This window comes from Stenella coeruleoalba (assembly GCF_951394435.1).
Source record: "Stenella coeruleoalba genome assembly, chromosome: 6".
NCBI classification, from domain to species: Eukaryota; Metazoa; Chordata; class Mammalia; order Artiodactyla; family Delphinidae; genus Stenella; species Stenella coeruleoalba.
In genome coordinates, this window is record NC_137151.1 from 1,467,508 (window position 1) to 1,481,967 (window position 14,460).

Genomic DNA, 14,460 nt, shown 5'->3' on the forward strand with positions numbered 1-14,460 from the left:
TACACTTAAGTGAAACTACGTTCAGAAAAGATTGACACTCAAATCTCTACCACAGAAGAAAGTAAGAGAAGTAACTTGATTACTTGAAGTTTATGGCATTTAGTTTAGACAACACTGAGTGCAGATGGAAATGGAGATGTTGAATCCAAAGCTGAGAGGTAGACAACATTTTAGTCGTCTGGTGGAACACTGGGGAAATACTGTGCAAGTGCACAGCTGGAGACAGCAAGAGTGGACCCTCCGTGGCGGGTCCTAGATCCCTGAGCCAGGGGAAGGGTCAGGCCTCGTTCCTGGCACTGCGGGTGTGATGTGGTGAGCTGTGTTTGCCTCATCTGAGGTTGGGCAGATAATACTCCACTCTCGACTTCCTTTCGTGTGGGTTCAGTGACCTTTGGAGCCTCTTCCTGGCCCCAGAACCCCTTGAATAAACCTCATGGACTTTGGCCTGTACAGAATTGACCTCCCTTCTCCCTGCGTAGATCTAGCCTAGTTTTGGAAGCTGCGCCCGTCTCCAGGGTGATGGTAGGTCTTCGGCAGACAGGTGGCCCAGCAGGCGACACCTGTGAGAACAGACCTGGTAGTTGCTCAAGGGCTTTGCTCAACTTCTGTACAGATTTTTGGTGATTAAAGTACAACAGACAAACAACTTTACATTAATAAGAGAAACAAACAACAGAAGCATTCCTACTACAGACAGGCAGGAGACAGAGATGCCCCTTATTACCACTGCTATTAAATTTCATAACAGAAGTAACAGCAAATGCAGTTATAGGAGTTATAAACGTTGGAAAGAAGGAGGTGAAATGATCACTGTTGGCAGCTGATTTGGATTTTTGGATTGTTACTGAGAACTTAACACAAACAATAGGGTCGATAAAGTAGTGGGGAGTGAGAAATATATAGAAATAACCTATATGTTAAATATACATATGTATGTATTCTATATTGTGACACGCACACAGGCACATGTATTTGCACATGTATTTTTTTTTCAAAAAAGTGTATTTCCAAAATAGATTATGTGCTGTATTTCCAGAGAGTGAATGTATAAGCTACCTAGCTCATCTACATTTCCATTTTAAATTTGACTTTAAGAGTCCTAAGAAGGCATACTAATAACACACAGAAAGATACAGTGGAAAATATATTTTAATGGCCCATCTAAGGCTTCATTTGGAATGTCTTATAACACAGACTTTTGACGCCAAGAAAGTAATCAGCCAGTAGAATTTATAATGGAACCTAGAGTAAATTGAAGTGTTTTCAGTTAGATTGATCTTCTGTTTTCATGGCATTCATTGATTTTTAACATTTGTTAATTGTTTAAAGTGTTAAAATTTGCTTTAAAATAATCCTTTAATGCAGAGCATGAGCCTCTACTCCTCACAGGAGGAATATTTTTTGCAGAGGCAGTTGTTTGGAAGGATGGGTAACATTTGTCTGCCATAAGCTCTTTGCTCTTTGAGCAGAAGCAGTGGAGTCATGTGGGCATTAGAAGTCAGAAATCATTCATTTGAAGAGCTGTTTACAGACTGGCTATAGGGCCTGGATAAGGGTGTGTGTTTATTCGTGTTTTGGAAGCTCCCTAGGTGATTCTTTGTTTAGTTTAGTAATACCTGTTGTTATGTTTGTGATTATTATGTATATTTTAAGACACACAAGTAAGTACTTGTTCTTTCATGCCTAGCTCAATAGGATGGAAAGAAATGTAGCTTCCCATATCCTTTGAATTCTAATTTTATCAACCAAACTTTAGGAAATTAGAAGGGAGTTTGTTTCCTTTTTAATGTCCATGAGGAAAGAGAGCCATATTAGTTCCACACTGTGCATCCAGGAGTCTATGTCTGCATGCTCTCACTTTTATCTTCTGCTGTAATTTAAACTCAACTCCTAAAGATTCAAGGAAAATACTATCAGTGCCTGTCTCTGAGCTCTGAATTTTCCAGTCCCTGGGCTTGGAATGTGGAGGAGATGAAAGAAAACAGACTAGAGGATATGCAAACATGAACTCAGACCTTTCCCAGAACGTCACCAGGAATTCCCCCAGCTCCTAAATTTTACTTTAAACTGTGCTTGATGCTTTATCTGAGTTTTGGGTTGTCTTAAGGGAGTGCGGAGTGTAGAAGCTATTACATGCAGGTAGAAAAGAGACTAAAATGCCTGCTTGGAAGAAAACTCTGATCCTTTGTCTCACCAGGATGATTGTATGTTTAATGTGCTTCTTAGAGAATTAGGGCACAAATTAGAGATTAAAGGTCCATTTATGAGACTGGCCCTAAATGTTCTTAAACTGGAAGAAATTTGTTACAACTGTCTAAGAAAGACTAAGTTGTTATTGAAATAGTATTGGTCTGTCTTATATTAATGTTTCCTTCTCAATATCCCTTAAATTCATTCTGTCAAAATTTATATTTAGCCTGTTGATTTTCAGCCCATTATTAATTTCTTTACTCTTTACCAACACACACAATTTTTTTCTTTTCTTTGTTTGAAGAAGCTCTGGAAGGAATCAGAAACCAGTAAATATCTTGGTGGGTGGGGAGTGGTGCATATGATGATAGAAGTTGGTATTGCAGGGGTTGGAGGGACTGCTGACCATATACCTTTTAATATTACCAAAAAATTAAGCCACATGAATATATTACTCATATGAAATATTAAAATAAGGGGATCCGTGATTATTGTTTTAAGTAAGAGTGTGCTTGTTGTAGACTAAGTTGAAAATACAGGAAAACACAAAGAAAAATGATCACCAGCAGTCTCAGCCACCTAGCTGTACCATCTCTTACTGCTTTGTAATAGATTGCCTCAGTCCAAAAGAAAAGGCATTTTTAAAAATTAATTAATTAATTTTTGGCTTTGTTGGGTCTTCATTGCTGTGCGCGGGCTTTCTCTAGTTGCGAGCGGGGGCTACTCTTCGGTGTGGTGCGCGGGCTTCTCATTGTGATGGCTTCTCTTGTTGCGGAGCAGGGCTCTAGGCGCCTGGGCTCAGTAGTTGTAGCACGTGGGCTCAGTAGTTGTGGCACATGGGCTTAGTTGCTCCATGGCATGTGGGATCTTCCCAGGCCAGGGCTTGAACCCGTGTCCCCTGCATTGGCAGGCGGATTCTTAACCATTGCGCCACCAGGGAAGCCCAGAAGGCATGCTTATATGTACAGTGGACCCATGACCAGTGTGGGGTTAGGGGTGCAGTTGAAAATCAGCGTATAACTTCTATAGTTGGCCTTCTATATCTGAGGTTCTGCATCTGTGAATTCAACCAACTGAGGATTGTGTGGTGCTGTAGTGCATGTCTTAGTGAAAAAAATCCACGTATCAGTGGACCTGCAAAGTTCAGCCCCTTTGTTCAAGGATCAAAATGTACAAATTTGTACATTTTGAAAAAACAATTTATAATATGTTGTAATTTGCCTTTAACAATTTTAATGGGACTTCCCTGGTGGTGCAGTGGTTAAGAATCCACCTGCACGTGAAGGGGACACAGTTTTGAGGCTTGGTCCGGGAAGATCCCACATGCCACGGAGCAACTAAGCTGACGAGCCACAACTACTGAGCACGCGCACCACAACTACTGAAGCCCGTGCACCTAGAGCCCATGCTCCGCAACAAGAGAAGCCACTGCAATGAGAAGCCCTCGCACCGCAATGAAGAGTAGCCCCCGCTCGCCACAACTACAGAAAGCCTGTGCGCAACAACGAAGACCCAATGCAGCCAAAAAATTTAAAAAATAGGAAAGAAAAACCCCAAAAAACAAAAAAACAATTTTAACAGTATACTATAAATAATTTTCCGATTCTTAACTACTTTTACTTTCATTTTTCATTGTTGCACAGTTCTATAATGTTGAAATACTTTATTTAACCAGTTCACTATTGCTGGATATACAGATTTCTTTCTTTTCTCTGATATAATTCCTTGTGGGTTAAATCATCCATAATGGTTTCTAGATGCAGAACTGCTGAGTCAAAGGCACATAGTTATTTTAAAGGCGTAGTCAGATTGCCTCTCAGAAGGTGTGTGCTCATTTGTGTTCATTATGGTGAATGAGGGTCTCCCTAACTGTGGCTGCATGAGATGCCTGGGTGACCAGCATTCACTTCCGAATTCACTGCAGTATAATAGATGAAGCCTGAAGATAGGGCAACTCCCAGATCCATGGTTGTGGGGAGAAAACGATCTAGGGCATATAAGCAAAATTTATCTCATACCCAGTGTGTGATTGGCATTAGGCTGTAGTAGGTATTTTGCACAACTAAGTCTGGGGTTTTTGTATAGTAGATTCCTGGGCTTGGCAATGATGGGTGAACTTGTCACTGTCCTAGTTGAACTCTTCCCAGCTGATAGATTGAATTATGTTCTGCCTAGTGGCTGGCCAAACATTGTATTAATGGAAAGATGTGTAAAACTGAACAGTTGCCAGATTAAAAGATGCTTAAAAGTAGATGTCCGACTGCATTTATTGAAAGATGAGAGATGGCTGACTGAGTAGCCCGCACACTTGGAATCCAGAGGAGATACTGCACTGTATTTAATTGCCTTTGGAAATGCTTACTGACCATCTCGTGTCCACACGCAGAGGTACTTTGCTGGCACACTGGTAGCTCTGTGAATTTCACTTTCGGATCTTGGCAGAGAATGGAGAGAAGAGGCTAGGCAAATAATTGGCAAGAAAAGCAAATGGTTACAAGTCTGTTAACAATGCAGCCTTGTTTACCCACACTTTGCCTGTCGGGGTTTTTGAGACTGGATTCCTTAGCTCTGTGAGCTGTAGCACAAGAGCACTCCTTTGGTTTAGGGTGCTTGGAATTGTAAGCATGCTGAAGAGAACACAGTCATGTGTATCTTAGTGCGATGAGTGCGTCCTGTCCCTGTTAGGACTTGGTGTAAAGGGATTAATAGTGAGAAGTGAGCTGGGAGTGGTTTATCAGTGTAAGTCTCTGGAATCGGTTCTTAGGTCTGTTTGTGTTTTGGGCATTTCAGAGTGAAGAGGTTACAGAAGTCAGAAAAGGCTGTTACTGTTGAAACCAGAAGTCTGCTAATCACAATGTTACCTTTTTTTATTTGTAAAGCAGAGGAGCAAAGACTGCTTATTTAATAGATAGGGCCTTAGTTATGAGAGAGGTCTAATTTTATTGTGTAAGCTCTTTCAGAGACTACTACTCTGAGTAGTACCTATTTTGTAAAACATAAGTGACATTGTTATTTCACCTAATTTGTGGTTATGATCTGTTAATAAATCTCACATTTTTATTACAAGAATGAACCAAGTACTAGAATATGAGGATACTTCTAATTTTATCAGTTTTGAAAGAGTCATCTTTTGGGGAACAGTGAGAAAAACTGAGGGCAAAATTTAGAATATCATCCTTGTTACTGAGAGAGCAGAGGAGATGGTTTAAGAAGTCATATATCTGGTTTTAGGGTTTTTTGTTGTTGTTGTTTATATGTGTCATAAGCTTGCTGTGGATTTTGGCCAGATTAACACTCCCCTGCTCTCCAGTTTTCAGTCTCACATTTGTTTTTCTCTTGTGAAATATTTCTGTATCGTCATCAGCAAAAGCATGATGAAAATTAACTTTTCGTAATTAAACTGTTAAGATCTCTCATCTGCTTAAGAGCTAACTTTTTGTTTTTGTTTTCAGCATTGGTTGGATGGTACAAAAAGCATCAAAAAGCAAGTAAAAAGTAAGTGTTGAAAAAATTGTGAAAAAAATTGGAAATCGAATTACATATAATTGTATGTTAGAAACTGATTTCTCGTAGTAGGGACTTAAGAAATCATGTTTCCAATGAGTTTCTTAGCATCTCCACTTTCTAAAAATAATTTCAATCCAATATACTGACCCACCCTGTAAATTATATAGGGTTGATGGTAATCTAGATTCAAGTGCCTTACAGTTTGTTTCCAGGAGAAAGGCTTGCAGTTTGGAAATGAGATGTGAGTTCCCATGAGATGCTTAACTTTTCTTTAGTAATTACTTATATTGGCATTTTTCTGTTTGGTGTCTGCCCTGCTCTAGAAAATATTTTGAGAATTTAAGGCTGTAACTTTTTTTTTAATTAAGAATAATGAAAAGAAGTCATTCACATAAAATGTCAGTATTGTTCCTAGCGATAGTCAGGGGACAGTACCAGTGTCCAGTCCATAATCCATCATGTTTTCTGTAGTAACAGAGATTTTTAGGGCACCTCAACTCTTTTTACAAAGTAATGGGACGTCTGAGAATGTCGAGGTTGGTGAAGTGGATTGGAAAGGATGTGGGCGGACTTGCCACGCGCAGTTAATAACAGGCGTCCCTCCTTGCTCTTGAGAAACGGAGCTCGGCAGGTTTTTAGGGCTGTCAGAGTGCATAGTCAAGACTTTTTCATTCAGCGTATTTGGCCCTGAGCTATTAGACTTAATCTGGAGCTGTCTGTTCCTGGGAGGACAGATATGATGTGACACTGCTACATGATGGCTGGTATACTTAAAACGTCTGTTGATTGTGTTAGGCTTCGTTGAGCCCACAGTGGAACCTGAATCATTGCCACAATAATCTGTTACCTTCTGTCCACTTCAGTAGATTTTTGACAGATTTACTGACTGAAAATTCTTACTTATTTAAATAACCATATTGAAAAAGTTACACTCCCTTTTTTTTTTCTTTTGATGGCAGTTGGTTCACCCTATTGTCTGCATCTTCGAGTTAAGTTTTACTCCTCAGAACCAAATAATCTTCGTGAAGAACGAACCCGGTAAGCCCAATGTCTGGAGCTGTGTGCAAGCGTAAAGTTTTGGTCAGGCTGGCTAAAGATGTCGGGAGGTTGCCTTTACAGTTCCTTCCAGTGTACAGACAGCTAGTGAAATGGATACTTTGCCCCTGGTAACAAGATACCAGACAAGATAATTTCATTTGGGGCAGTATTTTTTTAAGTGTAGAATGTTTTCCTTTATTTACCAGTTTTCAAAACAAACAGTTGGTTCTCTAGCATCAAGCAAACGTAACCAGTGAGTTCTGTTTTTAAGTATCGTTATCAACTCATGAATTTTAAATAGGACTGATGTGCTTCAGTACATTATCATATTGTGTCTATTGATGTTCAAAATGATCTATTTTCGGCCACTGAGAGTTGTTTCAAGTTGGCTCCTGACTTTCTTTATTGAAATGCCATTGATTATTGAAAAATGTTGAATCCTGATTTTGCTTGAATAGTTTTCAGTAACTTTAAGTAAGTTACAAACATTTATTTTTATTTTGTCTTGCCTCAGTATTTATTCATGGACTCTGTATTGCATATCTATGACCATGCACACATACTATTTTTATTAAGTAAAAAATTGAATTGCTGAGTCCCTTTCGAAGGCGTTCCTCTTGAACACTCTGCTAGTGGACAAGATTAGAGCTCTTACCCATGCGTACATTGCCGTATCGTTTTACGTATGAGGTGGCTGTGTCGTCACAGTGAAGGTGAAGCAGATCACAGAGCTCATTCGCAGTAATTTGCGAAACCTTTTCTTTTGAGGGGCTACCCTGTACTCTGGCCCATCCTCCTGACACTGAGTGCCCCTTGTTTCATATTCTTTTTTCCTTTACAGACTTTATTGTGGGTAAAGTTTTGTAATTAAGAATGTTTCTTCTCAGATTAGAAGAGCAGGATTATTTTTCGTGGTAGATTGATCTGTTTAGTTAAATTTGTGCCTTTTATTTTTCTTAGGTACTTATTTGTTCTTCAATTAAAACAAGATATTCTCAGTGGAAAGTGAGTATTAGTTTAAGGTAAACCACATTTTCTTGAGTAGTTGAAAAATAAGTTCTTAGTTACTTATGAAAAAGAAATGGTCAAAGTATGTCTTATTTCCATTTATCGTAAAACAAAGGTCATGACACTGGCGTGTTTAACACATTTGTGTTCTGCTCTCAGGTTGGAGTGTCCTTTTGATACAGCGGTTCAGTTGGCAGCTTATAACTTGCAGGGTAAGCAGTTTTTTATGTTGCCTGTTAAGAGTGAAGCATAATTCTTCTTTGTGTGCATTTGAGGAATTTCAAGAAATTCAAAGTGCTGTGTGAGAAAAGAACAACCACGGTTTGTGTAAACGTGTATCAGGACCCAGCTCTGCCTTTCCCTCCTTTTAGATATTGCCTTCTTTTTCTTCCCTTTGTCTTTACTTGCTCCCTTTCCATCTAATAGTGTTTTCAAACAGAAATTGCAGTCTACTTGATAATTCAATATCTGTTTTAGTTGGATCCTCAGCTAATTTTTTTCCTTCAAAAAGAATGCAGGGATATATGAGCAAATTGTTGCTGTACCACCTGGTTTGCTTTCTTTAGTCTTATCCTTAAAAATAAATCCATGAAAGAAATACTTAGCATGTATTTAAAAGTTCCTGATGGTTATTTTAAGAATTTTTTAAAAAGCGTTTTCCAGTCAGTGAGATTAATGAAAAACTTACCCTTTTGTACCTTGTTACACTGATCAAATATTTGTTGAACTTAGGTATTCTCTTCTGAAAAATTGATGTTTTGGGAAAATAATAATCTTCAGTCCTTGTTCACAAAAGGGAAAGAAATATCCTGACTGGAGTATCCGTATATACTAGAATAAAAGCAATATTTAATGATTATTAAGACATTAATAATTTTATGCTTTTTTGGGGTGATTCCATATTATCCCCAGTCTCTCTAAGATCAGCAGTATTTATTTTCCATTGTGTGGATAATAATGAGACTAAATTTTCATGTTTTATGGTAAACCTATTATTTTGCTTATTTTGTACTTCTCCTATTTTAGAAAGCATATTTTTCTGTCGATAGAGGGATTGGTGACTGAAGGAAATTTCTGTACTTCAAAAATTTGCCGCTAGTGTAAATTGTAGTCTGTCTACAAACTAAAACTCGTTTTCTCATCTGCTGGAAAGTCAAATAGATAGTAGTTTGGAAGTGTTGTGCCTCTAGCACTGTAATGATCACGCTGTATAATTGCGTGCATCTTTTCTTGAAAGCACATTTTTTGTTTTATTAATTGCTGTGTGAGATTGTTAATTCTGAAACTCTCAGGTCTACAGAAAAGCTGTCACTTTCAGCATCTGTGTTCCACCACTTACTGCTTCTTATATTCTGTGTCTCATAAGTTTTGTGACTGCCAAAGTATACACTTCTTGAAAATACGATTTTTATACATTTTTTGTCTATTTAACAAAACACTCATTCAAAGTAATGCTCACTAAGTACTCATGGTCTGATTCATGCATGTGGCTGTGTAATATTCTCTCTTAGCCCTACCTATCATATTTTTTCCCTGAATAAAATCTTTCCTACTTTTCTCTTGCATCCATGGCACCTTTTTTTGTTTGACAAGAAAGTAGGATGTATTGGTGGGCACACATAAGGAGGGACGGCGCCAAGGCTGTCGCGAGGGCAGGGCCCGCTGCGTGTCCAGGGGCCACGGTTAGGGGTGTACTCGACCCCACAGCCATCCGGCGTGAGCTGGGTCTCTGCCACCGTGCTTTCAAATTCATCCGCGTTAAACTGCGTCAGTCCCCACATCTTGGAGATGAGGAGGATCTGTGGTGGCCAGGGAACCTGAACTTGGCCCTGTGGAGGGCCTCGATCACATGCTACTTGTTCTGCAGCTTGGTGCGGGTGACATTGTGACTTGGCCAGTGTGGACCCTGGCCACTGTGCCCTGGGCTTTCCAGAGGCCCCTTGCATACCTGTCTGGAGCCCATCAGCTCCAGCACAGGACAGCATCCTGTTGGTGCGGATGACGTGGGAAGGGTGGGGCTGCACGCAAATGTGAACAGCATCTTTGCCCCGGCGTTTCACCTGGTCCTCGTTGGCACAGACACGGGCAGCCTCCAGGGCTTCGGAGCAGAGCTGCTCATCCTCATCCGACGCCATGTGGCCACACAGTGGGTGTGGCACTGCCACTGTTGTGATTCCTCCAAACTTCAGACTACGTCTTAGGCATCCCATTGTCCCGTGTCTAGTAGCTTACCAAGTCCTACTAACTATTAAGGTCCTGAAGAGTGATTCAGCTGGAGTGTTACTGCCATCTTCATAAAATGAGCTCCTTGCTTCGCATTTATGATTTTCTGTTTCATCAGAATAATCTTTATCACTTTTCTCACACTCTCAAGTTCAGTTTTTCTTTACCATTTTAGTATATATCCTGAACAACATTACGTAGCAGATTTGGTTTGGGGCTTCTTAAAGAACTTGTGATCCAGACAGAAGAGCATTTTCTTCAGCAGTGAAGTAGGAGTGAGAATATTTTCCAAGGTTGTTGTGAAATTCAGTGACAGTACATCTGTAATATGTCTAGTGTGTAAATTAGATGCTCAGGAAGCAACAAGTTATTACCATTTTTATGATCAAAGTAGTTCTCATGTACTTTTTCTTTCCACAGCCAAATTTTTTATCAAAATGGAAATATTTTAATTAGAGTAAAATATTTTTTAAAGGAAATATTTCTAAAGAATAGAATATTAGAATCATTGTTTCCGCTCCTTCCCCAAGCCCAGTTCAGAGATAACCACAGATGGGCACATAAATGTCTGTTCATTGCCCAGTTCTTTTCCTGCTGCCTTCACAAGGTATTTTTTAGTAACTTTTTTTTTGTTATTTCTTTGGGATTAATAATTTAAAATTCCAGGAAGGACGGTGATTATTTCTTACAGTGATATTTGATGTCATGTTCTGTGCATATTAGCTTGTTAACAGATGCCAGCTAATTGTTTTTTAAGGATTGCTAATATTTTTGTTTATTCAATATACGAACAAAAGGTATTTCTCTATGGAAGTCTAAAAGAGGTTTTCAAAAGCTAAACATTATAACATATGAATAAATTAAGAGAAAGACATTTAATTGAAAATACACTACCAACCGCAAGTGCTTGATTTGTGTGTACAGACAGATAAGTCTTAAGTCAAAGCTAGATTTATTTTTGGGAATGGTCTGGGTGTTATGAATGCCTTGTAGTTTAAGAAAGAATCTAATCTTCTTAGCAGTTTTTATTAATAAAATGGGTCTTGAAGAAGGATTCAGCAGGAAGTAAACTTATTAACAAAACATAACTGTGAAACTTACGTTTGTAGCTGAACTTGGTGACTACGACCTTGCCGAGCACAGTCCTGAACTTGTGTCTGAGTTCAGGTTTGTGCCCGTTCAGACGGAAGAGATGGAGCTGGCTGTTTTTGAGAAATGGAAGGAATGCAGGTACCGTCACATCACCGCAACAGTGATTTCCTATTTGTTTTCTTCTGTTTCTCTGCTTGGTATAGAATTCATTGTATATTCACAATCATCTTAAAATTTTTTGTTTTTTAAATTTCAGAGGTCAGACACCAGCACAAGCTGAAACCAATTATCTGAATAAAGCCAAGTGGCTAGAAATGTATGGGGTTGATATGCATGTGGTCAAGGTAAGCACTGTGTGGTGATACTTCTTAAAAGCGTTATTCCTTCAAGACTCAAGGTGATTATGGATTCTTTCATTCAGTGTGAGGGGGAGTGTGGAGTTTGCAGGGGCTAACACCGGGTTCTTTGGATGAGTGGTTATGAAGATTGAGGGTAAATACTGAATGATGGGAGTCGCACACAGAAATTCCTTATAAGAGAGAGGAGAAACAGCCAAAATCTCCAAAAAGGTGTGTCTTTGGTTTTAAGCTGTTGCTGTTGTGGGTTTTTTTTTGTTTTTTAACCCACTTTTTATTCTTTCACTTCATATTCATTTCATCTTTTATCATGTAAGCTGAGTAGGCTCTGTAAAAATGAAAATAATTTAGAAAGTAAAGTTAAAAATTTGTAGCTTGAGAGGACTTTGATAAGCTGTAGTCTAGTACAGCTTATGTAGTGATTTGTTATTTTTAGTTTAAGAAGCTAAATTTTCCCAGAAAGGCAGTCTTTTTCAAAATCTGTGATTTAAATAGTGACTAGAATTTGGGAAGACTCTGGAAAGCTTTCTTTGTCGTGGCAGTTAATCACTATGTATTTCCAATGAAGACATACCTTAAAACTATAGTGTCTATTAATATGCATGAAGTTTACTGAGAATGTGATTTTGGGTTCTTTAATTGTTGAAAACACCTTCATATTAATACTAGTCTGTATGTAATTAATATAATTCAATATGAAAAGAAAATTAAGCAGTTGTGTGAAAATGTGAAACCTGTTTTATTCAGATAAAGCTAACACATGTTGCTCCCCTAAAATTAGGCCAGAGATGGGAATGACTACAGTTTGGGACTGACCCCAACAGGAGTCCTTGTTTTTGAAGGAGAGACCAAAATTGGCTTATTTTTTTGGTAAGCAGAGTTAATGTCAAAGATAATTATTGTTGTTTTATTTTTTTAATGAATAGAAACACTTATATGAAGTTAGTACAGAAAGCAGAATTTGGAAATAGCTCTGGCAAGCTTGGAAGTGAACTGCAGCTATCTCCTGTCATCCTCCTGTTTGTCTTTAGTTTTCTCCCCCGAGGCAATTTTTTAACGTCTTCTAGTTGCATTTTCCATTAGTTTCAAGGTATGCCAAAATACATGCCTTAACATAGATAGCATCTAGTTCTGTGTATTAAGTGTTCACATGGCCACTCCCTCCGTCCCACAGTTATGTTGCTGTCTTGAGTGTGCTTCGTTTCACGGTCTTTTACTCCCCACCCACCCGCCCCTTTTGTGTGAAAGAGATAGTAATACTTTTACCCTCCTTTAGAGCTGTGCTTCTCTTCCTGGGTCCCAGCTTCTGTCATCCATACTTCTAACTTATATTTCATGTTACTTTTACATCACGGGTAGATATTACTTGGATTTCATAACCATAATTAAGTTCTTCAGGTTTTGTCTGGTTGTTTCTAAAAGCTGAAAATCAGGAAATAGTGTTTATGTTATTATGTGTTTGTCAGAACCAGTGTGGAGCTAAGTAGTAGCCTGGGTTATATACATGGGCTGAAGTTGGCTGTTGGATATCAGTTGTTTACTTCTTCATAGCATGCCAGGACCCTTAGCTCAGAGCCCGCCAGTGCCAAACTCAAATTCTTACACATTCAGTTGCTTTGAATACAGCCCAACAAGTGTAGTTTTAGCCATTCAGAGCATGCCTGGTTTTGCATATCTCACTGCAAACTGCACTTCACATCTGCTAGCCGTGGATAAGCAAATCCTGTAGCTGTAAGAGACCCCAGACCTCTCCTGCTCTTCGGAGCTCTGTGGCTCAGAGACCTGTCCCCCTGCCGCTGGATGCCAAGCCCTAGACGTGGAATTCCCCTGCCTCTCTGGTCTTCCTCCCTCCTGGGAGTTCCCTTACCCTCCTCCCCTCCCAGGTGGGAGCCCTGGGCCGCTTCCTCTGGAAGGTCTGCGGCCTGAAGGGACCCCTCAGCAGAGCCCCGCTGTTCAGTGCTGCTGTCTCCTGCTCCCGTCTTTTTCTTCATCAGCCCTGAAATCCTTGAACTCGCAACTGGGATTATGTTTCCCTTGTTTTCCTGGAGCTCTTGGCTCTCATGCACCCCACACATCTCTTTAAATGACCTGCCTTTGTCTCCTTGAGTTTTTTCAAATCCTCCGGGGTTGCCTGAGCTGACTCTTTTCCAGTTGGAACTGTTGACTCTTCCAGGCTGCTCTCCAGGTTTTATCTTGGGACTTTGTTTTCCCATTTTCTCAGTTATGAATCTGTGTCGTCTTCCATATTTTCTTGTCTTTCCTTCTGTTTTTCTGATACATCCTTAAGTAATGCCTAAGAAAAGGGTGTACGAGGTAAATTATTTGAATCCTTCGATGCCTTAAAATGGTTTATTCTTCTCTTATGCTTTCTTGATAACTGGGCTGAGAATGGAATTTTAGGGTGAAAATTATTTTCCCTCAGAAAGGTGAAGATAGTATTTCATTTTTTTTGTACCTCCTAGAGATTCCCTGGGACACTTGAGTGTAACACCTTTATACTTGTCCCTTGGGTGAGAAAGCTGTGTTATGTATTTCTCTAGTCCTTAAGTGTGAACTCTCTGAGCCTTCCAGCTTGCCCACTGGGCAGGTGGAGCATCCTTCATGGCCAGAGAACGCTCCAGGTAGAGAGATAAGGAAAGCATCATTTGTACTACCTCATAAGAATCAATTGAATTAATACATGTAAAACACTTAGTAGAGTACCCGACACTTACTAGGCACTGTGTAAGTATCTGTTAAACTTAAATGCTAGATTCTCCCCTCCTGTTATACTTCTTTATTTACTTACTGTTTTAGTACAGCTCTTGTAAACAAGTTCTGTTTTACAATTCTATTTTAGATAAGTTATATTTAAAAATTAGTGAGAGTGAGAGTCATGTTGTTTTCACATTCACAGTTCATAGAAGTACAGAGATAAGTTCGGTAGGTTGCTTAGGATTTTTGTACAGGTGGGAGATGGAAAGTGGGCCATAGAGTGAAGTTTTAAAAATTTTTTATTTCTTAAATTAAAGATGTCTTTAATCAAAATTGCTATAGAAAATAGAGT

General features: G+C 39.2%; 1 protein-coding gene and 1 pseudogene across 2 annotated transcripts in view; one reads left to right on the top strand and one right to left on the bottom strand.

Moving 5' to 3' along the window:
• EPB41L5 (erythrocyte membrane protein band 4.1 like 5) overlaps nucleotides 1–14,460 on the top strand; it is a 68,394-nt gene that overhangs the window by 33,151 nt on the left and 20,783 nt on the right. The window contains 7 exon segments of the mRNA XM_079923493.1: nucleotides 5,643–5,685; nucleotides 6,657–6,735; nucleotides 7,696–7,740; nucleotides 7,903–7,955; nucleotides 11,076–11,196; nucleotides 11,315–11,402; nucleotides 12,196–12,284. Of these exon segments, the coding sequence (XP_079779619.1) occupies nucleotides 5,643–5,685; nucleotides 6,657–6,735; nucleotides 7,696–7,740; nucleotides 7,903–7,955; nucleotides 11,076–11,196; nucleotides 11,315–11,402; nucleotides 12,196–12,284 (518 nt within the window).
• On the bottom strand, nucleotides 7,966–11,066 carry LOC307187446 (large ribosomal subunit protein uL16-like; annotated as a pseudogene). Its single transcript has one exon. The product of its transcript is annotated as a large ribosomal subunit protein uL16-like (transcript).